This window comes from Phlebotomus argentipes, unplaced genomic scaffold (genome assembly GCF_947086385.1).
Source record: "Phlebotomus argentipes unplaced genomic scaffold, Phlebotomus argentipes genome assembly scaffold_4, whole genome shotgun sequence".
NCBI classification, from domain to species: domain Eukaryota; kingdom Metazoa; phylum Arthropoda; class Insecta; order Diptera; family Psychodidae; genus Phlebotomus; species Phlebotomus argentipes.
The window spans coordinates 452,040-478,348 of record NW_026776174.1 but is presented as its reverse complement, the minus strand read 5'-3'; the positions used below and the strand labels follow the sequence as shown (position 1 = coordinate 478,348).

Below are 26,309 nucleotides of genomic sequence, written 5' to 3'. Positions count from 1 at the left end.
AAATAAAGGATATTTTCCCAGTTTCCCGTGAATATTTTCCCGAAGAATCATATTTCTGTGAAATTGTCAAGCATCATTTGAATGCTTTGAAAGATTGCAAGCCTCTAGCGGTGACTGGCCGAAATAGTGTTTGCCACATTTTTCCACCACTTCCGGCGAGCGCTCTCTTTCGTGTGAAACGTCAAAGCGTCAGCACGTTTCTGTTTCACTTTTTCGTGAAAATTCCCCATTTTCCGCCCTAATACAGGTAGTTTGTGAATTTTAATCGTCAGCAGAATGTGCACTGATCCCTTTGCCATTGCAGGATGCCACGTGAAATCAAGGAGGTGAAGGATTTCCTGATCAAGGCGCGCAGGAAAGACGCCCGTGCGGTGAAGATCAAGAAGAATCCCCAAAACACCAAATTCAAGATCCGCTGCTCCCGATTCCTGTACACGCTCGTGGTGACGGACAAGGAGAAGGCGGAGAAGCTGAAGCAATCCCTGCCGCCAGGCCTGCAGGTCAAGGAAGTGAAGTAAACAGTGCGGTGTGTTTTTGAGGTTATGTGCTAGCGCAGAAAATAAACCTCAAGGGAAATTGCATAAAAAACACTATTATTATGTCTGATTTCCTCGCTTTGGAGGGAAAGTACAAAAAAAAACAGGACGAATACAGGCACACGGATAAAATCATCAAGTGTCAGGCACATCATCATCATCGTTGTTGTTGTCCTAGGAATTGTGAGGAAACTTCTTCGTGTACGCCACGTCGATGTCCCGGATGGCATCCTCAAGGAGTGTGCTGAAGATCGTCTCGGTCATCGTGTCGAGGACCTCAGTCTCCTCAATCTGGAAGTTACTCCACTTCCAGTCATCCTCCAGCATCTCCTCAATCACAATCTCATCGATTTGATCCCTCTTCCGTCGACTGTTGGCCGGCAATTGCAGCGTCTGCCGCGGCATGCTTCCCAGGCCGGGCAGGATTCGCGCGATGGACTCCAGGATGTGATCCTGGATACACGCCAGACGATCTGGAGGGTTGAAGAAGGCGAGTTTGTTGCGATACAGACGCACGCGCTGAAAAGGCGCATCATATTGTGTGTCCAGAGTCTCATTGATGTCCCCAAAGATCTCTTCACACATGCCCACGACGATCTTCTCGTAGACATTCGTGATGCTGGAGCAGTCAGACGCAGATTCGGCAATTGCTTTCCCTGAAAAGCACACATTTAATCAGTTTCCTTGAAGCCTTTTGGCAGTGAAGATGCGATTCTCACCTGAGTTGACGCTGAAGTACAATTCCTTCGTGCGATCATTCACCAATTCCATCACTCTGTCTTCGGAGGGAAAGATCGTGGCCAAGGGACTGTCTTGGGCAGGAGGCACATACGGTGGCGGTGGTTTGTTGGGGATTTCCCTGAGAAAGACTGCCGGAACTGATTGCTCCAGTTGCTTAATCTCCTGCTCAATCTGCATTTGCTGCCGTCGCAGGAGTTCAGCTTCGCTGATAATATCCGGCATTCTATTGGGAATCTTGTAGTCTCTGATCTTCTGCTGTGAGAAACTTCCACTGCCCTGAGAATCATCTGGTGATTTAGGATAAACTTCCGCATAATTCTCCTGAATGAAGCGACTTGAGCTCTCCTGAGATGAATTATCCTCACCATTTGCCACACTTTCCAATCTCTCACTCGACGTTGAGGCGCGAGATTCCTCGCCGGATTGCACAGAAGCTTCCGGGGAGGAATTTGAGGATCCTGTTGATGCTGATGATGATGTCTCACGAGGACTCAAAGCCTCCAGAATGGGTGATTTCTCCATGGCGCTGCTCAAATCCTTCAAACTCACATCCACTTGAATGATCCTCTTCTCCAACTCTGACTGTACTTCTTCGCCTCCCTCGTCATCCTCGAAGCTCTCCAGGGTCACTGACTCAACATCTTGGGCTGTGTTGAGAGACTCCTGAGATATGTTGAGTGTCTTATCGAGATTTTCATGCTTGGAATGCGCTGATAAGTCACTATCTAGACCATTTTCTGCGTCTCCGTCGTGAGAATTTGGACTATTTTCAGAATTCACCACAATATCGTCGCTTCTATCTTCTGTTTGCTCACTCTCCTCCAGCCCTTCAGCCTCCTCCTCAACAATCGTCTCATCCGCAATTGTTGTGTCACTGAATGAGGGCAGTGTTATTTCACTGATTAGCTGCTCCTCCTCCGCCTGACTGAGAATCTCCGGAGAAAAAGCTTCACTGATTAAATTCATCTCACTCTTCACGGATTCTTCTGCTGTTATCAATGCTTCCTCACGATTGATACTGTCTCTTGTGGCTTCGGAATGACTTTGATCCTCAGTCTGATCGTTTTTTGAACACTCTTCCTGGAATGATTCCTCCGGACTCTTAACTACATTCGTTTCCGCCTCTTCTAAACCACTTTCAACAACCTTTTCCGACTCTGCAACAGTTTCAAAGTCATCTGTAGAGTATCCTGGAAAAGGCTGTTCCTCACATTTCTCTGTGTTCTCCTCCTCTTCTTCCTCTTCTTCCGCTTCTGTGGAATGCTGAGAATTCGATTCCCGCGTGACTGAAGCCACAGATTCATCCATCAACTGTCGTATCTTCTTCTCATCGTCAAATTCTCTCAGAATTCTGATTTTCGCATCTTCGTAGAGTTGTGAAAAATCCTCTTTAGTCATCTTGATGACACTCTCAGGTGAGAATTTCTCCTCCTCCTTCCCAACAAGCTTCTTCCACAGATAATTGAGCTTTGCTCCTCGAACTGCCACAAAATCAGCCTCACTTCCACTCTCTTGAACAATATTGTGCAGAATCTCGAGACTCTTATCGATATCCTCAACTCTCTTCATAGCTTCGCTACTCTTTTCCTCCTCTTCATTCCCATCAGTCAAAGCCTGAAGATTCTGCTTCTCAGCAATTCTCTCCAAATTACTATTGAGCAACTTATTCTCCATCTCACGAACATTCTTCTCCTCCCGCTCAAGTCTCTGATGCCACTGCAGAAGGAATTCCACATGCTCTCGACGCTTCTGCAGCTCCTTTTCCCTCTGTTCCAGCAATCTACAAGAGAAAAGTCCAGAGATTAAAGCCACAAATCCCCATTGGAAAGACATAAATCATTAATACTTCTCAAGTGTCGTTCCTGCCGCCATCTCGAACCCTTTCACAGCTCCACGATTCTCCAGTGCCGGAAGTGGCGATCGCCTGAGACTCACAACATTGGAGATTGTCTTCTCCACCACTCTGACCCGGTGACTTGGCGACTTCTTCGTCGGCGACGTGGGTTGTGAGCGCATCTGACGCTGCAATTCGCCACGTTCGCGCTCCAACTTGAGCAAAATTGCTCGCTGCTTCTTCCGAATGGCTGAAATCTGGAGAATTCCACCCTTTTCCTTGAATCTCTTCTTCTGCAACTCCAGCCAAGCAATTTGTCCTCTTGTGCGATCAATCAATGCCTTCTCACGCGTTCGAATCATCTTAAACAATCGATCGCCCTTCATCTTCTCCGTCTTGATCATCTGCTCAAACTGATCGGAGAGAAAGAAGACAACAAATTACCAAAAAGGAGTGCTCAATTGAGTGATTAGGAAGTTTATAGAGGCAAAAATACTCACGAGACCAATATTTGAGTAAGTAATCGAAGTTTCTCTGGCTTCATCGCCGCCAGATGAAATGTACGACACTTCCATGTCGGTTTGATTGAACACGGCAAATATATCACTGCCTATAGTGCTATTTGTCTCCCTGGCATCCATCACGTTGCCTTCGATGGCTCTCGCTTGGGGCCCATTGGCCTCTTCGCTCGATTTGTTGGCTCTGCAATTAACAATTTCACCGCTCTTGTCGCCTTTTGAATTGTCAATCTCTCTGGCGCTCTCCTGGCCACCAATTGCATCATCTGACGCCTTCCGGGCTTCCCCGCCGGCGCTCTTCACCGTCGAGTTGGCCTCTTCCTCCTCCTCGAAGGACTCCTCATACTCATGCATCTGTTCTGCCTCCCCAGCAGCACTTTTCACCTCCGCCTCAGCAGGATTGTGAACTGCGATAGCCTTATTTGGTGACTTGTTGAGTGCCGAATACAATTGCTGCAATTTTCCACACATTACGAGAAATTGAAACAGAAGTGAGAGAGAGAAAAAGCAATTAATCACAATTAAAATTTTCCGCCGTTTTTGTCTGCACCACAACATACAGTGCAAGAAAAATGTATTGTACCCGATTTTACCCAAGGAGGAGATAATATGCCTTGAATATTGTTTACTTCAGAAGCTTCTGAATGTCTCAAGAGCGACTTTTCATCGCTTTTTAGACTCATTCAACTGTTTTTCTTATTGATTTCAGTCTTATTGCAATCTAAGATAAACAAAAGTCTTCAGAGAATGCCAAAAAACAATTTTTGATCAAATTGTGAGGTTATGAATTCGGCTTAAAAATACTTCAAGCAATGGAAATGTGTAAATATGGCGAATATTACAATGTTTCCACTAGATAATAGGGTTGAATTTACACCTTTAGAGCATAAATCGCGCTTATAACAGACTGAAATGACATTTTTGAGGTTATGTTTGACTTTTAAGTATTCTCTCACCGAATCTGGAGTTTTTTTTCGAACGGAAATACTCAATTTTGCCAAGAAAAAGAAAAATATTCCCAGCTTAAACACAAATTAGGTGATTTTGAGTGTTATTTAATCGCCAGAATCGGTTTTAAATCAATAACATAACCTAAAAAAGCAATCAAATTGATTTTTCTACGCAAAATAATCTTGAAAATGTCTCAATTTGTTCAATCGAAAGCTTTTGCAGTGCAAATAATAATATCATTATTAATAATAACAAATAATATCTGCCCCTTGATTGTGCCCAATTCATGAATGCAAGAAAGAAAAGAATAAAAAACACAGTGTGGATAAGAAAGAACACTGCGTGATCATGCACTTCTTGCCCTCACTGTGTGGGTGGGAAGAAAAAGGCAGCTTACCTGATTCATTTGAATGACTTGAGTGAGACTCCGGTTGAATGCCTCGAGTAAATCCGTGAGATTCCCCTCGTGGATTTCCACTTTATTGGCCGATGTGTCAAGAGGTTGGAATTTATCACTCGATAGACTTCTGAATTCACCCATTTTCCCACCACCCCCATCATTGTTCCCATCATCGTCACTGATCTCTTTCGCAATCGCCACCTTTTCCTCTCTTTTCCCTCGCGGTGACATAATCCTCATTGTATTAACCAACTCCGTGGACAGTGGACTCAATTGATTATTGTCTCGTGCAGCGACGGGAGCAATACACTCACCAGTCACCACCACTCCCTTCACTGATCCACTCGCCACCGTCGCCACACTCATGCGGGCCTCCGGAGATTTTCCGCCATCCGACACGGAAGCTCTTTCACCACAACTCACGGCGTTCTTTCTGCCACTGAGGCGGATGCTCGAGGGGAAAATCTCAGATTGAATGCTGCTGATGTCTGAGATTGTGTTGGACTCCGGCACGTGGAGGGACACCGAAGAGAGATGCGTGAGCAAACCCTCGGAGACACTCTTCTGTGTCTCTGACTTCTTCTTCACTCCTGACGGCTTGAGCGGCGTGTCCAGGGATTGCGAGACACTCCTTCCTCTCTTTGCATTGTGCTCCTGCTGCACAGACCAGCGATTGAGGTCCGTCCACTTGTCACCCTTCGACACAGTCGTCATCATGAAGTCCTTCTGAGCAATGCTGCTCTTTCCCTGGACATTTGGCGCTTTCTCCAGAGGCTGGACGTGCGAGATGGCGTCCAGCTTCTCCCGCACAGCCGTGATGAAGTTGTAGGGATGTGCGTTAACAGATGTGGGTCGCAGCCAATGCGGGACGACTCCTCGGGAGCTGCTCTTGTCCCCGCGTGACGGTGACAGGCTGAGGTGTGACGGCACCTCAAGCTTCTCCTCCGGAGGCCTCTTGGCACTCACATTAATTCTCTGTTGTGGACTTTTCATCCGACTTGATTTATCCTCAAATTTGTTGGATTTATTTCTGTCACTGACCAGATTCTTATCCACAGCATTTGTGTTCACACCTCGAGGCACTTTAGGCGCTCCAGCAATGCTCACACGATGAAAGTTCCCTCCATCCATACTTTCAGTGCCACTTGTGCGCGGAGGCTTCTTGATGCTGCCTTTTATTGCATCTTGGACAGCAACTTTCTGACTTCCCGTCGAGCTCTTGTCCACCTTTCCCACCACACATTTCTGCCTCACACTCTTGCCCAGGATGCGCCGTGTGCTCTCCTGCAGCTCCGCGAGACGCTTCTGGATCTCCTGCTTGCGCTCCTGATCCACCGTCAGCATCTTCCTCAGCTCCACTTGGCGCTTCTTCTGCTGACAACGCATATACCTCCGCGTCTCGATTGGATCATAACTCCTCACCTTCTTGCACGCCGATGTCGTCGGCTCCTCATCAGCTGTCCTCCCGCCATGCGGCGGTGTCTGCTTCACCATCTTCGTCGGTGATTCTCTAATGCTCATCACCGATGATGAAATCCCATGCTGTGCCTTCATCCCGTCGCCATCGTGAGGTGAAAGACGAAGTGGAGACCTTGGTGATTCATTCAAGTTTCTTACAACTTCTGCTACATTTAATGAATTCACCACTTTCTGCTGCGACTGTTCACATTCTATTTGTGATTTATTGTCATCATGAGATGATGATTTTTTGAGATTCTCCTGGAGAAAATGTCGAAACTCCTCACTCATCCTCTCTCTGTCCCTCTTCCGTCGCCTCAAATCCTCCTCAGACACTTTCATCACGTCCATCTTCGCGAAATCCTCCTCCATTGTCGTCGCACATCCCATTTGACACAACAGTGCACACGATTCTATCTCGAAACGCCGCGCTGCCTCCTCATTTCGCCAACGTGCCACAAACTATTGCCAGCGCAAAACGTGGACGGTTGAGAGTCTGCAGAAAAAAAGGCCAGAAAGAGAAAAGCCATGAAGAAAAATTTTATAAGCGTCTCTATCACGAGACCACATCAAATTAATGACGATAAAATTGCAAAGTTCACTCTTCAAACATGGCCAAGCCGGCAATTTTCTTTTTGTAAGGGGTCTATCATATTAAAGCTTCAGGCACTGTTTGCCCAGAAGGTCGCCAAACGGACAAGAAAACAATCACCAAGAAACAGAGATTTTGCAACAAAAGAGGTGCAAATTGAATTAAAAATCTGTCATTGTAAAATAACACATTTCGCTCCATTAAAGACACTTTTTTTTATGCACACACACACATTTTTCCTCATTCGGAAATCTTTGCGTTTTCACTCCAACATTTTGTTCCAAACATGCAAGCTTTATATTTTTACTTTCTTGGACACTTGACCACAACATCAGCGTCTCTCTCTCTCTCTTTCTTTTCTCTGCAGAACAAGCGCAACGACAGTGAAAAAAATATAAGGAAATTGTGCAGATTTTTTCCCCAACACTCAAAGTCAAGAAACTCTCGGAGTGCAAAAAAGGTATGCAAACATTGGGAAACACAGTCGAGTGTAATGATTAAGAGAGGAGAAAGAGTGGTTAATATACGAAATATAAAAAGTATCTCCGCCTTATCCCGAAGTAGATTTTCCAGTCAAGCTTAATTTGAGCGTAATTTAATTTGTCTCTAGCGTTATTTTTGTGTGCTCACTTTACGTGGATTTTTCTATTCGGGGCGCGCGCAAATACACACCAAACCAATATCCAAGAGAGGGTATTAAATAATGCGGTAAATTTAATGATTTCCTTATTGCCAATACACTATACAGAAAAATGTCATTTACATTTCATAGAGTGAAAAGTTTTATTGAATCAGACGGCGTAAGCGCACAAAGTTCATTTGCTCAATTAATCATTACAGCAGCTCTTTTCGCATTGAGAAATTTATTTAAAAAACTTCTTTTTAGTTGGCAATTGGACAGACCAGCATTGCCATAAATTTTCACCTCTCTTTGCCCTCACTCAAAAGGCATTCTTGAGATTTGATATCTGTAATAATAATCTCAACCAGAGAAGGCGCAATAATAGTAAAAAAAAAATAATAATGAAGAAAGAAAGAAATGCAAGGAGATCTTTTGCGCAAAGATACCATCATTTCACTGCATCGCGATGAGCAACACGAAGGCGAAGAGAGAAAAGAGATGGAAATGCATCAAATGCACTCAATGGTCAAACATAAAGCGCGCATCTCATTAAATGCATATAGTGCATGGTATTTTATTAATACTAAAAAGTCCATAATTAATATCTGTGGAAGACTTTCATTCGATGTGATTCGAGGCATTTGCCACAGTGAAAACTTTACACAAATATCGAATTTGATAACTCAATCGTACAGCAATAAATTTTCTCCTAATTTATATTGTTGAGGTGTAATAAGAAACGAAAAGAACTATCAATACAGGCGTGTGATTGCGAAATATGGTATAAAATTTAATTACTAATTAATGAATAAAGGAAAGAAGAGGAAAAACAAACACCAAATAGCCTAAGTAGCTCTTTGCGCTTAACGAAAGAAAAAAGGCAAAACATTGACTCTGTAAAAAGTGCAACAGGAAGTTTAGAATATTTATTAATGCATCTGACAATTTCTCTTGTGGAATTTTTGTCTTGAGTGCGCGCACATACTCAAGTTTTCCATCAGAGTATAGCCGTGAGATGCCCTAATGAATGGCACTTGTATTCTTGCGATAATAAGTTGCACTGAAAAGCACGGAGAAAAATTCATCAAAGAGGTTAACAAGTTATCAATTTAATGCACATTTCCTTGATTTTTCCATCAACAAATCAACCGAAAACTCCAAGAAGATCTTCACGTGAATTGTGTTGAAAATCATCTTGGCTTCTGGACAATAAATTGGCAGAAATACAACCAGTTTTCTCAATTGCAAATGTGATGCATTTTCCAAACCGAAATATCTCAGCACAACACTTTCAACAAAAACTTGTCAACCCCCCAATTGGAAAAGTCCCCGGCGCTGTGAAAGAGTTGGAAATTTATCTTAGAGGATGTTGTATATTAAAATGTTGAAATATTTTCTGTTGCTGCATAACGAGAACATTATAAGATAAATTTTAAGCTTTTTTCCCTCCTCAACTAGCCAAGCATCATTATGTCTCGGCAAGCTATATGAACGTGATTTCTGTGTACTATTGGCCGCTTCAATGTTGCAAAATCATCCACACGTTTTACTTTACATACACACATTAGATGGCTATTATTGCCAATGTGTCTCTGTGCGCGGTTGCTCCTTTTAGGAATGCCAACAAAGTATGTGCTCAATGCTTCGAAAAGAATTGCAAATGGATTTTATTATTATTTGTCGTCTTGTTTGTTCAACAGAATTTCCTGCGAGCAAATTGACAAAATAATGCAATTGCGCCAAAGCACGGTGAGAATTGATCATGAGATTCGTGGCAAAAACTGACCACGCGCGGCACTCTTGAGCACGAAGATGACGATGGGATTACCTCGAAAGTGTCTCTCTCTCTCATCCTCTCGATGATTTGTTTGTTGACGGACAATTTCACAAAATACATATGAATTTCCAAATGACAGTGAGAAGAATTGGAAAAACGAAATTGCGCTTTGCGGATTTACCTCAATCTCCGGTGTGTTAATTTCAAAAATTAATTACAAAAAGGAATTGTGTGTGCAGATGAACGTCTTAAGCAGATTACAGTAATGAGATCTTTCACCAGCTGTGCTGAATAATCTTCAAAATACATGGCATTGATGCAGAACACAGAGGAAAATATTTATACGATTTAAGTTGCACAACTTCAAACAATTTCCAGCATATTTTCTGTGACCAAACGCCGCAAAGACGATAGTAATTCAATCTAGTCATAAATTATGGTGAATGATGGAAGAGTTTTTAGTGAATTTTCTCATCAAATAAATTATTCAAAAAAATTAATCTTGCATTAAATTTTATTTGCATATTATTATTATTATTATTTGATTTAATCCATCTGCATACACATGATAATTACTATAGTATAACAATCTATTCGATAAATAAATAGCCATAAATTGTGTAACAAACACGATGGTTTTCATCTGCAATCATGCGTAGCAAATGTAAGATTAGAGGTTTTCCCGGAAAAATTCACCCTAGGCAGTGAAGAGAGAGAGAGAGAGAAAAATGCCTATCTTGAGAAATTTTTCTTTTACGAAATATGTGAGATCTCGTGTTTTCTTCCAGGAAATTCACCATTTATCGATTGCAAATTGTTTGTTTTTGTATTTTCGAAATGACTTGTTGCTCTCTATTTTTCCCTCCATCGACTTTTCTTTGCTTTTTCTCCAAACGCCACAATTTCACAATATAAAACTTGACTTGAAACAATTTATGGGGAATCACATAACAATTGCACTGAAATCTTGGCCATCCTTCGTCAAAGTCAGAGGTTAAGAATGCTAGCAAAAGAGTGGGTAGAATTCTGCAAAATGCTCTCAAAATCGACTCTCTTGTGAATGAAGAATGTTGTGCAAGTAATTATCTGTCAATAGTCAATTTTATCACTTCATATTTTTGATCTACAGACTCGTTATTCAAATATTTCGAATATGTGATCCAGTTTTTAATTGAAATATCCAATGGATTAGTATATTGAATTGCCATTCAGCTTGAGGAGAGTTAATGCAAGAGAGGTCTTTAACAATGTGCTTTCGTTTCAATTGTGAGAAAATTGATTGATATTTGACTTGTGTGGTTTTTCTTTCTCTCTCTCTCTTTCTTATGCAATCCATCTTTCATCTGGATTAAAGCCATTTTTGGCCAGCCGTGGAGCGTTTAATGCCAAGAGCTTCTCTCTCGACGGCATTCTTGTATTGCAAGAGTGGACAAACTGAATTGCGCGCGGGGCACAACGTGAGACTAAAGAACCAGTTCAGAAATTTTTCCGCCAAGGGTACAATATTTCTTCATACATCAATAAATTACATGTCTAATGGGCGCCTGGTGTACCGTCTATTAATAGATGCTTCTCATACGTGAAATTCCACATGCAAAAATTGTCTGAAACAATGTAATCCACGCGTGATAGAGGAAGGCACAGAAGAGCATTTGGATAAATTTTGTGTGACTGTGAGAGCCGTTTTTTCTCTGCCATATGATGCAATGGAGCGATAATTTTTCCCCGGAAAAGGTAGCATTCAGCGTGCATCGTGTCAATTATTCTCATCAAAATTGCAAATTTCACATAGTCTGAACATCCACTAGAAGAAAGAGTTGGAGCTTTTTTCTTTCTCTCTCTCTCTCTCTCTGTCTTAAATACACATTCAAGTGAACAACAAGGAAAGGCAGCATATAAAAGTCTCCTGAAAATGCATGAATTTGGTATTTGTCGTGATTTTTTCCCACCACTTTTCGTGCATTCTTCTCCCCTTCGAAATCATAGATATTTTTGCATGTGCAGAAAATGACTTTCTTAGCTCAAAGGTGATCTTTTTCACTGCAAATTACCCAGCATTTCTCTCCAATTCACCATCATTAAATCGTGTATGCCATTCTTCGCCTTTTGTTGCTGACTTTTTTTTTCTTCATCATTATTCCATCTCTCTCGCTCGATCACTGTTGTTCGGCGATTGCATTTCTTTTCCCCCAACAACTGCCCCGAAAGACACCCAGAGAGGAGATTCACACAAGATGCCTATTTACCAAAGAGTGTCATTATCTTCATCTTTCACAGCAACTACCTCTACTTATTCCTTCTCGCAATTGCGGAAGAGATTGATCATCCAGTAAACAATAACAATAAATTTGTACAAAATTGCGGTGATGATAAAAAATCCCAACACATATTTGATGTGACAAAAGCTATTCTTTCCTTATACGTCATCTAATCCCTTGAGGCCATTTTCAGTCATTCCACAACTTTTCGTGTGTGTGATTTTTCCCGAGAGGTCAAACTGCATGCATTCACTTATGTTTGCAGAATTATACCGGAACGACATAAATCACACAACAGACCATCAAGTTTAGCTCCAACTATTCATAGTTCATTGCTAAAATTTCAATTAATCTTCAGCACTCAAAGCCCTATAATTTATATTCTGTTTTTTGACAGCCACTCTTCTGAAAGAGTCATAAAAATTGATTGAGACTTAAGACATTAAAATTTATACAGCGGAAAACTTCACCCCAATTCTTCTATATAGTAAAATTTTGATAAATTTCCCAGGAAATTCGACATCTATAGCGTGTAAAATTCGTACTACTCTTGCCCGCAAACCTTTCATCGTCATCTCCTCTCTTCCACATTTTCTCTTACATAATTGCCATGCAATTGAGAGTGTTGTGTGTCTCGGTGGAAAAGAGAGACGACAATATTTTCTTCAGATATTGAAAACATAATTTAGCAAATATATTTTGCACAAGTTTTTTTCTTCACTGTTTGCCATTCATTCCACAACACAAAATAATATAATATTCATGATGCAGAGGAAAGAGAGAGAGAGAGAGAGACACGTCAATACTGATTATGTGGTCAATTTTGCATTTTCTCATACTCAATAGCCTTTCAATTTGATATATCCATTAAGATATACCACAGACGCTTCTCTGTATATCAATTTTAATATCAATAGCACCTCCAGACACTTCTCATTTATTTAGTTTACTCTATCTATCCCAGCCTTCTCCAACATCTTTCTCTTTAGCATCACAAAAATTCAGACGTCCAGCCAAAGTGCAGATATTCGCAAGTTGCGCTGTGTGACTGTAAAAGGAAGTCCAACAAAAGCCAAATGCTTATTGCACAACACATTGAATCCTTTTGCGGTAAAATGCGTTTTATGTGACACAAAAAGTTCCACACACAATTGTAAAGTGTTAAATCTGGATCAATCGCAATAAAATGAATAGCAACAATTTGAGCAAATACACAAGAAAATTTTCTTTATTTATTTATGAGATGTAGAAATGGCAATAGAGAAGCATTATAAAACTGAGAGTGTGAAATGTACCACATTTTCTGCTTCGTATTAACAACAATTTATAGGATTCATGTCAACTGCGATGTGGATATAAAAACAACTTTAACTTTTCCACACCGCGCGCATCGTAATTGTGTCACCGGGGAAGGAATTGTAAGCGAGAAAAACCCCATTGATGGCCCTTTATTTCATCGTCATCGCGTGATTTTCTCATAGCAAAATAAGGGATAATGGGAAATTTAGTGTCTGCATTCAGATATTTTCTGTTCAAAATTGCGGTAATGCATTAAAAATGTATTAAAGAAAAAAACCACAGAATAGAAGATTGAAAGGATTATTTCAACCACGACTTTTAAATGCGACATAGCCAATCAAATTGCAATTTATTTCATCTTGTTCATTCACCAATTTGAATCTCTCCTCGTGGCTTTTTTTTTCGCAGTTTTATTGGACTTGTTTTGCGCCTCTTTTGCGGTCTTGTTTCTTTCTTATTTATTTATTTTACGGCACGAATCACGCTCCTAAAAGATGTAATAAGTTCAGTGGGTTTTGTGGCAAAATTCATCTGATTGCAGGTGAAATTTGAACCATATATGCAATAAAAGGCATTTTTTCAGCATGTTCTTTTTATCCCCACTCGTGCAGCACACGCGTTCAATACATGCGCGAACAAATTCACAGGTGATATAATCTCCCAGTGGATTTACAAGTTATATTTTAATGAGAAATTAAATAATTGATGTTGGTCTTTTGCATATGTGAAATTCTATATTTACTCACACTCAATGCAAATATGGTATTTATCCGTGTCATTTAAATGTTCACCAGTGAACAATAAGACAACAAAAGTCGACTGCCGAAGTGCAGGTGCATCAATTTGTCACCTTTCTTCTGATCAAATCATCTCCTCTTCTGCACCACTCTTGTGAGTCATTATGGGTAGAAAATTTACATTTAAGAGCCATAATGATGATCTTCAAGAAACTCCTTTGACACTAATTCCTATGCTCGTGGTCTAGGTTGACTGTCATCAATGAGGTGGCGCGGAGCATTATTAGAAAATACTCATCTCACATAGCGTCTTCTTACCATATAATTAATATATACACGAAGATGTCGTGATGTTTACACGGCACATTTGTCTTCTTCGTTACCTACAAAGCATCCATTAATTTGATGGCACCGACTGATGGCATAGTGAGAAAAGATCATGTTAAATTGTTCGCTATTCCCCTACATCAATGCTAATGGGAATTATTCATGTTGTGAATTTATCGCTTCAATCTGGCGCTTTGAGGGAATTTGCTCTTACTTATCAATCTCCGGCATTTGACTCGCAATATTGTGCGCTTGAGGGTGGATTTCCTCAACACCTCAACATATTTAATTATTCATCTCTCTCTCTCTCTCTTTGACTTTTAGAGCGACGGAGAGAACGAAAGCGAACGGGACGCGCGATGCTTTTATTTCCTCCATATTTGTATCAGACTAATTTGCATTGAGTTCCCACCTGAACTGTTCCCATCGCGATCGCACCGCACACGGATTTATTTATGCCATAATCATCGTAGCAATGTTTTATTCCTCCTCTGAAAATTTAATCTCATGCAATTGCCCAGTAAATTCACTTTTATAGCCAATTTTTCCAACTGTCTCACTCACTCAATTTCTTATACTCTCACTCTCGCCCCGCGAATCCCCATTTAAATTGGTCACTTTACATGATCTTTCAGTGGTGTGCTGTGCGCGCAATATTGGTGATCGTGTTTGTCCATATATAAATAGATTGGCCACCATATAATGTATACCTTTTTGCCACATTATGTGTACCTACATAGTCGTATGTTAAATGAATGTGGCGAGCCAAGAAATACAAGGCATTACGCAAATCTTGTGTGGGTCAATAAACAGAGCGCATTTGGTCGGTACATTGGCCACGTAATTACTGCTGTTCGCCCCATTTCCAGCTGCTGCAATAAATTCATAACACTAAAATATCTTCCACCCATCTCACCACCACTGTCCTTTTTTTTTCTCCACACACACCCACCAACCCCCACGATCAGCACGATTCCACCTCATGTCCGAGTGCCATTTTCCACCACACAGAACACTTCCATTTTTCCCAAAGTCATATCTCATATTTTGATGCGATTATGACTGTCGCGATCACATATGTTGGAATACATATATCTTACACAATGTTGCAATGTAAGAGGAGAAAGAGTGTCACAACTTTTTGAATCTTTATCTCATTTACTTCATCTTATGTGAATTTAACTTATTATATTGCACACACCACAAAATATCGACGAATTGAGTGAGCAAAAAATTCTTACACTTCAACTCCTTTGAGAGAGTGTTCTTGTGCTCATATGCATTTTGTGTGCGGCTGCCAAGTTGCCGCGGAGCGTGTGAGACACTTGGGGAGCGCGAGATGGTGGGCGATTTTGATGTGATAGAAAATCACTCTGTATCCAATTATACGATGACTATGCACAACATTCAGACACTTGACCAAGTCAGCTCATTTATCCAACTGATTTCGCACCACAAATCTCTCTATTCACCTTTATCTTGATGAACACGAGGAAAATTTCACTGTCAGAACGAAAGACAGCAATGCCCAGAGAGCCCAACCTAATGACATTTGGTGAATTGAGTCTCTCAAGTTGTTGTTTTTTTTTTCTCGGAACTTTTAAACATTAAACCATTAACTTATGACATTTATTCAAATTTCATTCACCTTCCCATATTTATCTCATTCAAATTAGATGGATCAATCAGTGTTTCAAAAGTGCCGAACATCTGCGAATTCGCGTCAAGATGTTTATACACCTCTGAACCAAGAATATGTTTCTGATAAGGAAGATCAAAAGTCATCCACATTTCAATGGCACCTGGCCTTGTTGTCAATCCAGAGAATCAATCAATATTTACACCAATTTTCCCTTGCAAAGCTTATAGGATTGCGCGGCACTTTTCATAGAGTCTTTTTCTCTCTCTCTCTCTCTTCGCCAGGCGTTTAATAAACCATTTCACCATTTAAGCTCTCTTTGCACAGCAATATTTCTCGCTTAATTTATTGTGCATTCTTCAGAGATTAGTTACGCATTCTGTCTCCGCGTGATAAAGAGTTGTAAGCTGAAATTTTGCCACATACCATTTTGCAAAGTGAACGACAAATTCTTTATAGAGTCTTTCACTCAACCTCAATTATATCGCCCCGACTATGAGGCAAAATTTGCAACATTCGCGTGAGTTTTTGTGCGCGCGCCTCTCTCTCACTAAGATTCTGTCAAGCTTCTTTTTAAAATAATAATAATAATAATAACGAAATCCCCCTCATGATGTGTGATTCAACAATTCGCAGCATAATATAGTTAATTGGAAATCGGTGAAATAGTAGCGCCAGTCACCTCCGGTGTTTATAGGTTAAATTATAATCTTTGCGCCTCCTTCCACAGGCAAAAACACCTCACTCTCTCTCTCTCACTCTGTCTTCACTTTAATTGACGCCTCAGTATTGATATGAGCAATTTACTCTTGCGACACAGAAAGTTCAATAGAAGAAAAATATACAATTAAATGTGCAATTAATTTGTCTTTTAAGGCTGAATGTAGAACAACGCGTTTAAGGTTTTCTTTTTTTCACGTATATAATGTGGAAAGGTTATTACTGTAGCTATTTTTTTTTTCTATCCACCCATAGTCGAGTGGAACTAGTAATTTGAGATAAATTCTGGAGTTATGCAGACGAAAAAATGCAAATATCCCCCTTCGCAATCAACCCATATCAATTATTTATCAATTAATGAGACAAGTGGTTTAATGATCAGCCGTATCAATCAATGGTTTCATGTTGCAAAATCAGCCAACCCAATGATTTCATCTTATTTGCAAATCACGACATAAATTCAACTGATTCGAACGACGAAAAGGCAAGAGAGGCAGATATTTTATTTAAAATATATTTCCCTTCATGCACAATGGCGGATTTTTTGCATGAATTTAATTAACATCAATCGATAAGCATCACAATTATTGGATATATTTCGCAAGAACATAATAAAAGCAATAGTCATGATTTTCATGCTTTTGCACAGTGCAGGAATATTGAATTACACACTTTTTTTTCCTTATTGCCATCACTTTTCTCAAGCTCCGGACGAAGGCTGCGCGATCGTGGATTCCAGACTTTCTGGGAGGAGTCTCGAGAACATCCTGCATGTGTGATATTTTTCATGATTAAAAATCTCCTACACCACGATTCATCATCAATCGCCAACCTTGGCCAGTCAATTGCTTGTGTACATTTTGTTTCCGGTGAAGAAGCCAGCATATGAAAATATTTCACTCCTTAGTTAAACATAACTTCTATTTGCTGCACGACGCCAACATTCATTCTCTCATGGACATATCAATTTTTCCACATCCATCATGAGATCATACTCACGCTGACGTGATGGTCGATGTATTGAATAAGTGAGAAAGGGGATCATTGAGTGGAAAATAATAAAAAAAATACACCCAATAGTAATAATAATACTTGAGAGATAATTTGTGTGTGATTTAATAATGCGTGAAATATGATCGAATGGTCTTCGCGGCTGTCAGTGTTTAACTATATACAAGTTGAATCACGAATATTGAAAGAGAGAAAATTATTATTGCCTATTGATTTACGCCGCAATGATCATATATACTGAATCGCAAAATATTTGATATCAAATAGAATTTAACCATTACGTATTAAATCTAGAAAATTTCAACCTCTTCTGTGACCCCAAAAATTCCAACCATCTTAATTGACATTTCACGTTCATATTTATTGAAATTTGATCACACACTTGGCCAAAAAATATTTATCGATGAAAAGTAAGTGTGCGCGAAAACGCATATGTGGAATTGATAAAGTCCTCCACGCGTGAAATCAATTAAGATTTTTGCACGATGAATGGATTATGCACATATTTGAGATGGGAAACTGGCATCAAGTGAAAATTGCGAATCAACGGCAAATATTTGTGCAATTTATTTGAAGTAACATCTGAGCGAAATTCAACACTCTTTGCGCGGAGATTCACAGAAATCTTACAAAACACATCACGCGCCTTTTTGGAAGAATGCGCGCGCCAAAAAGTTCCACCTCATATTTTTTTTTTAAACACTCACAAGCGAAATTTTCTTTCATATACTCATGATTCTACCAGATTAATTGTTATTCGCAATATTTTTATTTCTTTTCAATTCTCTGACCGTGCTCAATTTCATTACTGCAAAAATTCCATATTTCACCAAAGTGGCAAAATGTGTGCAATGGCACAAAATGTGTGGTATATAAAGGAAGAATAGAGGGGAAATAGAGTCGAATTATAATGTTTTTTTCTTTCTTTAAAAATTGGACATGACGAGAGAGTGAGAAAGAGGAAAAAGAAATAAGAGATTTGTACATGAAATGTATTCATTTTCATTATACATATAATAAATGTAATTTTATTTTTTTGCAAATAAATTAAACACTGTTATTGTGGAGTTATAAATCAAAAAGCACACATACTGGCTTTATTTTCCCACGAACTTCCATTCTTGTAGATCATACGCAGTCATAGAGCAAACTGAATGGAGGAAATTGGAATGCACAAACATTCAAATTTCCGCAACAATTGACGTGTGCTTTAGAAAAATTTTTGACTTACATGTCTTATACTTTTTTTTTATTTTCAGCTTCAAGAATTGGATGAATAAGAGAAATATACTCAATTGTTAGGCAATTCTCAACCAGAATGTATAATATTTATTGTTGAAAATTCGCAATGGTTTATAATTACATAGAATTTGCCACTTGATCCATTGAAAGCCGACAGAGGGAGTTTATTGATTTAAATAGCAATACGCGCTCTTTCACTCTCTGAATGTCTTGCAAGCATACTTTCAGCGCACTATGAAATATTGAAATGCTAAATTCTATAATATGCTGAAATATTGGATGTTTAATAGTCGGTGAAACTTGATCCATTTAGTCCCAACAAGCGCCTATGTGTACCTTACAATTGCACATTTCCGTGCACTTAAAGTGCCTCTCTTTCTCTGTCTATCAAGCCAAACGTGTGTCATGACACAGTCAGTGTCTCTGTCTCTCCCCTCAAACTCAATTAATAACTATAATTCATTGAAACATAATGCAATATAAAATGCTTTCGAACTATATTTTCCTCGTGTGCAACACTATGAAAAGTCACACTGAGGGCTTCCAAAGCACTTCAAACATTGCACACCTTTTAAAGTTCCACGTGCGTCATTTTCATGCACATTACATAAAAGTCACATAGGAGATTTTATTACACTTCTTTTTATCCAACACAACACCTTTTAGTCATGCCTTTTAACTTAACCATCCAACAACACAAACTTTTATTTATATTTCTATATATCGTCAAATTTAAGGAAACCCAATAATTTCTTTTAAATATCAACACGATCTTTTTTCGCAACTTCACACACAAACAACCCACAATTTATAATTGCAGTAGTTTTTAGGGAAACTCTATAACACACTTAAAAGCTTCCACATCGACACTTGGTGTTGATTAAAGAAATATTTCTTGTTCACCTTCTCATTTTCGTGATAACACGCAAAATTGAAAAGAACAGTAATTAAATGCAATTACATGAAACATTCCATAACAAAATTATTTCGTGTGCCATGAGACAAGGAGCCAGTCAGAGAGTTGAAGAAATTATACTTAGAAATATATATATACTGCTTTGCATGACACTTTAACCACAACTGCTCTCGCTTATTTTCTGTGCAAATTTTTGCATAAAACACATTGGCAATAGAGAGAGAGACGCGGTATCTCAATAAATTTGCCGCATGTCGTCACATTGTTTCTGTATTCTTCACTTCTTTAATGCACAATAATTTCGTAAAATATGGAGATGGAAAATGTTGAGGGAAGTCTCAAAAGTCCATCGATCTTATTAATCATTTTAAAATGTTTGGTCTCTTGTGGTCAAATGCAGCCATAAATTATGCGAAAATGTCCGTTAGAAAGCTCTATGAAGATTATGCTAAGTGTCTAAGCAGTGCTGTGAATTGAAAATTCTCTAATGCCACCGCAAATGTGGCTTTTCACACACACACAGAGCATCAAAGGGGGAACTCAGAGCCATTTCGCCACTTGAAAATGCTAATAGAAATCACTTTGAAATGTCTCTGGACACCAAAATGCTTGTCCGATCGACACACGACGAGAGGCGCGCGAGGAAATACAACAGTAGGTAGTTATAGAGTAAATAGATGGAGTACAAAGTAGATGATACCATCTTTCTTTCCCTCTCTTTCTCTGGAGAGTCGCGCGGTGAAAATATTTTCAATGAACAAAATTTTTCGAGAGATGGTGCAGAAAAAAAAGAAGACTCGCAAGTCAACACGCTAAACTTGCCTTATGTAAATATTGTGAACAAATTAATGCAACCAACTCGGCATGTTTGGCTTCCTGAATAAATTGACTTGAGCAGCAGAAAAAAGTGCTCGCGCTTCAAACAATGCCCATCTTTCGCACCAAGTTCACGTGCTCTCACGCTTGTAGCCTATAAAAATAAATTTAATTAATTTTGGGCGTATATTTTCCCACCCAGTTATCCATTCGGGCTTCTTCAATCGTGTGTGTGTGTATAAGTTTGTTTTCTTTACACCACATTCACGTAAGATGATTTTTATTATTGAAATACATCGAAAAAAAAACATCTCGCGATTCACAACAAATCAATATCATATATGCGGAACCTTTAAGATGATCACCAATGTTACCTTCAACTTTTGGAAAGATCAATGGAATTTTAGAGGAAAAGCGAGTCGCAATTTTATCCACATTTTTTCACAAATCTTTCACTGTATTTTTTTTACCCTCCATCAGAACTCTTCTTCTCCTCAGCGTCAATTGAATAATAGAACACAATAAAACATAGAACGGGTTGTGATTCGCGAAGACAGACGCTTCTTGTTCTTGTTTCCGTCTCTAAAGTTCAAAAGTCAATGTGATTTATTTATTGTCTCTCCCGCTAATATTCTGGGAAGTGGCGAATTATATCGGAAGACTGGTGCGAATCTCGAGACTTTGGCTAATTTAAGTAATCTTTCACACGCCATGTTAAACAAAAAGTTACTAAAAAAAACTGCTCATCTAAGTCTTTGTCAAAGTCAAATCTCTTGAAAAACTTCTTCATTAAATATACCAACAAAAATGAATGATTAGATGGAAAAATTCCCCTAAAAAAAAAGCGCCGAAGAGTTAAGCACACCAACATGTGATGTTTTACCTCCTCGTGTTACAAGAAAAAAAAGCACACACTTGAATTTAATTGTGGGTAGAACCTTATATATTTAATATAATAACTAAACATTTTGAACTTTTTCGTGTTAATTAGCAATGCTAACTGCTCAAGGACATGAACCACATTTTCACTTAAAACCACACACACGCCGCAGAGTTAGGGTGACCACGAGGCGCGCATGTCATAGAAAAATGGCCCAGCAAAGTGTGAGAATAAGAGGTGAAAAAAAAAGAACATTAGACTATTATGAAATACATTTATGCCTTTTTTGCTTTGCTATGTGAATTCGCAGGTACTTACAATAATTACCTTCATGGTCTGCTACCATGTCACATTATGGGATAATATTGAAATTGAAAGTACAAAGTGTGCAAGAGCAAGATATATTGGCGGCATGAGGAAGAAAGACACAAAATACCAGAGCATGGCTAAAAATCAAAACACCTTCAGTAATGTGATATTTTGATTTTCAACGTATATACTTTCGATAGTGATCAAACGAGGTGGCAAATATGAGGAAAATCACTGCAAAACTGTCGACGTGAAGTCGATTAACACATCGTTCAAGACTGATTTCCTGCATTCTCTGGCTTTAAAGTAACTCAAATTCTTTCCGAAAATAAAATTTCCTCCCCTCAAAATGTAGCGTAAAGTTTCGCGACTGTTCATGATTGAGTTGCAATTATTTGAAACGCCATAAATTACATGTTTTTTGTATCAAAATAAAGCAATCATCGAGAAAGTATAACACAGTTCCTGGAAGATGAAAATACTAGGCTAGGCACATACATACATAACCCTCAGACGAACCAAGCCCTGAAGAATGCGAGGTTAATGTCATACTTCACACAAAGGTCAAGAGAATAGTGTGCAAACAACGAGTGACTTTATGTTGTACCCAGAGTGAAATCTCTATTTCGGGACATTTCTTACCTAAAGAATCGACATCATGTGTAAATAAAACCACACTCTTTGCTCAGGTGACCTAAATAGAAACAGCAAAAACTCTAGTATAAGATTCGTGTGTCCGGCAAATTGCTCTACAAGTGAAGGGATATTCGAGTGCAATTGTAGTAATAATCATCACACAACGGATCTATAAAAGGTTTCTGTGTTTCACTTCCACTTTGAGAGTCATTTCTGTGCATTGTTAGTAAAATTCAGCACAGCAACAAAATATTCTCTGTACAATACATTAAATAAAACAGCAGAGATCTCAGCGGAGAAATCACTCGCAATCAATTGAATGCAATTAAAATCGATAGTCTAATATATGTATATCTCTCGAAGCTTCAGCTTCAGTGAAATGCCAATGAAATAAAAACATTGTACACCACACTGTAATAGTAGCAATAGATGTACATGTAGACAAGGCAAATTGCAGGTACTTGAGGTAATTTTTAACAAATGCAATTTATAGAAATCCATCAAGTTTAAATACCCTTTCTGATTGCGCGCTGTTGAAGAAAATAGAGCGAAATCATCGGAACAAATGAAGTGTGTTTTATCTTTTCTTTTCACCTTTTCACTTCCAACAATATACTGAACTCTCATCTGTAAGTTGGCTTGTCAATTAAACACCCAACTGAGAGTGAAACCCAATAATCACTTTTCATCTCGTACATTTTTAACACCTTCTTAACTACATGGGCCTCTTTTTTTTGTTCTTCTCCAACTCGTCAAAGAAACACACTCTCTGTCTTGCCGAAAAATGCTGAGTAATTCAAATTATTCGAGAGATCATTTGATTAGAAATGCAATTATTTGTGATATAGATAAAAAAATGTTTGTAGAGATAATTTTGGGCGAGACAGAGAGTGAAAAAGAAGACGAAAAAAACCTTCCATGCCAGAGTGAAATTTGTGGAATGTCTTTGACAAATGTGTTGAACTTCAAGATCAATCGAGACGTCAGCAAGTCAATATTAGGGACAAGTTACAAAATTTCCACACTTATTATTGGCAAGGGCATTTCTCAATACTGCAAAATGCGTGATTATCTCAATTGTCTGCACACTTGGTAGGTGCAAAAAAAAAGTGTCAGTTTTTCTCTATAACACTCTTCAAAAATTGAAAATTTGCAATATCATTCCCACTCTTTTCTACCATTTTGAAGGCATATTTTATTGACACACGATACAGTTCTTTATGCTATAACATTTTAAATTAAAACTTAATCACTCGAGGCAATTTTCCTCGCGATGGTGCTCAATCTTACGTGATTCAAATAGTTATTCTTAATACACGCGCTCCATACATTTTCAATATTTTTTTTTTGGTATGTCCATAGAGTATCTATCTCACTCACAGTGTCGCTCTATCTTTTTTATTTTTCCTCTCTTTTAAAATTGTATTTACCACACTATTTGATTTGGATTCTTTTTGCCGTCACCCCAACTCCTTATCCTCAACATGTGCACTCAAAAGAGGTTATTTACTCTCCATTATGAAAATTCCAACATACTGAAAATTCCACTTTACGCACATGCAAAAATATTTCTTCAATTTTACCTCAATCTCTTTCAAGTGTCACTAGATAGTGTGGAAAACTTAATTCATTTTCTGCATTGTATCTCCTCAGCCCATAGAGGCTCTTGTGTATTCAATAAATCAAACACAGTATATGCAGAGTTTGGTTATCTGGAGGTTGAGACGCTTATAATACCCAGAAGGAATGGCGCACTGAGAGTGAGAAAAAATTATCCACCAAGAGTGGTCCGAGAGTGGCTGGGAAAGGAGATGCGATTAGAGAGTTGTCTCTCATTGCAGGAAGAAATTCAATATTTATAAGATTAGAGAGACATATTGTCTCTTAAATCGCTCTTTGCATGAAAAGTCATTTTGAAGTCCATTGAATATTGCCTCTTCCTCTCCTCCTTCGCACTTGCCACACTCTCTTTTTCACACACTCCACACACTTTTCATCAAGTGTGTGTGTGTGACCACTCGAGTTCACAACCAGCCAGCGCAGGTCATCCGGAAAGTTCGGTAAACGTGCATTCGCACTGAACATTGTGAATGGCTAATTAATATCCTAATCAACTGGAGGCCAATTAAGGTTGCTTTTTAGAGAAATCTATCTGAATTTTTCATCTAAATTTCCCCCTAGACAAAACATTGCACACAAAATCTGCATCGAATCCACCTAACAACCATCCTAAAAGTGTCTTTTCATCTCCTATATTAATATCTCTTCAAGTATGGTTGAAGATTTGCTACTCGCGCACCACATTGAACACTCACACAGTCATCTTAATCGTCAATTTTTAGTGAAAGTTCTTCCACGGCGCAAAGTCGACAACTGTGGCTTTTTGTTACAATACTACATATTATTCCAGTGCTGATGCTTAGGAAAATAGTACCACATTCAGTCCCTCAATCTAGCCCTACCACGTGCACCACAGGCACCATTTTTCCTTGGGCTCTCTTGGCATGAGTTTCACTCCACGGCGGAGTCACACACTCCATGTGGATGTCCGAGTAAAGCGCCCATATTCTCTCCATATCAACATATATGTATATATTGTTGGCAATACAGTCCCAACCATGGGTGGAAAAAATATATTTAAGAGAAAAAAAAAGAGACAAACCACTACCCATAAGAGAAGGTTGAATGAATGTGTGCGAAAAGAGACGGAATCGGCATATATTTAAAGTGGAGGGAAAAAATACTACACACATCGCCTATAGTTGTTGGCTTATGAATGGTATGAATTGCGCTGGTTAGTATCTTTTGCGTCTGCTATTACCTGTCATATGAAATCCACGGCAACAGTCGTACCACCACCACCACCATCAACCATCGAGCAATTTTGTTGTTTCGCTGGAATAGACTCTATCGCATTGACCAGCCGCCACAGAAATAATTGAACCGCGATTCGAGACGGTTGTGCTTTTGCCACTACGCTTGGGATCTCTCTCGTGCCTTCGAGCACACACCACAGCTCTCTCACCAATCAAAGAGTGTAGTGCGAAGAAAATATTGCAACTCCTGTGGCTGGACTCTACAATCTGTGCCTTTTGTAGCAACACACATTTTGATTATTTATTTACCTTGCCACAAAATGCACCTTCACCACATCATTTAACAATCGACAAAAATCCGAGGATAAAAGAGACAGACAAGTGTGTGAGAGACACCCAAAAGAAACCTCCGTTTTTCTCTCTTCAGTGTCTTTCACAATACACCAAGAAATCACCCTAAATCAATCAAACTCCTCAACAACTGTTGTGCCGAAAAAAATTTTTCAGTGATCATTTCTCTTCTCCATCAAATTCGGAATATAAAACACAGAAAACTATGCAGTGTGATTCATCATAGCGCAGCAGAAGTACAATTGGCCAATAAGAAAGTTGATAGCAGAGTTAATAAATTGAAAAAAATAATAATAACACACAGTTTAATAAATCAAATTGCTTTTAAAACACCCACACACAAACAGCCGGATATTTCAACTGTCGAGGAAGCTTGGGTAAAAACCAACCAACCCATTCCGATATATTTCGTACAATACCGAAAGTGTTACTAATGCTCAATGCAGCAACAGAAGCGCTAAGAAAAACACTTGAAAAAAAAACACCCTAAATTAAACTAAATATTGTGCAAAATCCCGTGAGTTTCAGTGTGTTTTTAAATTGAACCCAAAATCAATTGCATTCCATAGTGTCAAAAGCAAACACCCCCTTAATGGTATGTTTTGGTAAAAAATATAAAAAGAAAATCAGTGGAACAGTTTCGAGAGAGTCATGATAAATTGAAAGAGTTGAATTATGAAAAAAGAGAATATAATTAATTAGTGTTGAAGTTGTTTTCACCGTCTCGCGCACACATATATTTTCACAAAATCCATCTCAACCGTACTATAAAGTATCTAGTGCATAACTTGGTGCATTTTTCCGGTCAATCTGGACACACGAGAAGAAAACCACGCATCACATTCAGCGTCAATAATAAATACAAAATTCTTCAAGTGCGAGAAGCAGAAAAAAAATATATATATAGAGAAAAAAACACCCCG

At 39.0% G+C, this 26,309-nt stretch overlaps 3 protein-coding genes across 3 annotated transcripts; 1 reads left to right on the top strand and 2 right to left on the bottom strand.

The window, feature by feature from the left end:
* Positions 1-134: 134 nt before the first annotated feature.
* LOC132257630 (large ribosomal subunit protein eL38) lies at positions 135-588 on the top strand. Its single transcript, XM_059754618.1, has 2 exons — positions 135-247; positions 305-588. Exon 2 carries the CDS (start codon positions 306-308, stop codon positions 516-518), a length of 213 nt encoding a protein of 70 aa, XP_059610601.1. The 5' UTR covers positions 135-247; position 305; the 3' UTR covers positions 519-588.
* A 79-nt stretch (positions 589-667) lies between these two features.
* Positions 668-5,117, bottom strand: LOC132257628 (centrosome-associated protein 350-like). The gene is made up of 5 exons (XM_059754616.1): positions 4,978-5,117; positions 3,612-4,082; positions 3,124-3,524; positions 1,256-3,057; positions 668-1,192 (listed from the first exon to the last, which is right to left on the bottom strand). The coding sequence occupies exons 1-5, from the start codon at positions 4,984-4,986 to the stop codon at positions 711-713; spliced, it is 3,165 nt and encodes a 1,054-aa protein (XP_059610599.1). The 5' UTR covers positions 4,987-5,117; the 3' UTR covers positions 668-710.
* Positions 5,118-5,124: 7 nt separating this feature from the next.
* On the bottom strand, positions 5,125-19,067 carry LOC132257793 (uncharacterized; the record flags this gene model as incomplete). The annotated part of the gene is made up of 2 exons (XM_059754825.1): positions 18,999-19,067; positions 5,125-6,934 (listed from the first exon to the last, which is right to left on the bottom strand). A coding segment is annotated over exon 2 (1,704 nt), but the record flags the coding sequence as incomplete, so codon positions are not given.
* Positions 19,068-26,309: the final 7,242 nt, after the last annotated feature.

Coding starts and splice junctions, on each gene's coding strand:
- LOC132257630 (XM_059754618.1), top strand. CDS start 306: ATGCCACGTGAAATCAAGGAGGTGAAGGATTTCCTGATCAAGGCGCGC.
- LOC132257628 (XM_059754616.1), bottom strand. Junction 3,525..3,611: donor CTTACTCAAATATTGGTCTC/GTGAGTATTTTT, acceptor CTCTCCGATCAG/TTTGAGCAGATGATCAAGAC. Junction 3,058..3,123: donor GCAGGAACGACACTTGAGAA/GTATTAATGATT, acceptor TTTCTCTTGTAG/ATTGCTGGAACAGAGGGAAA.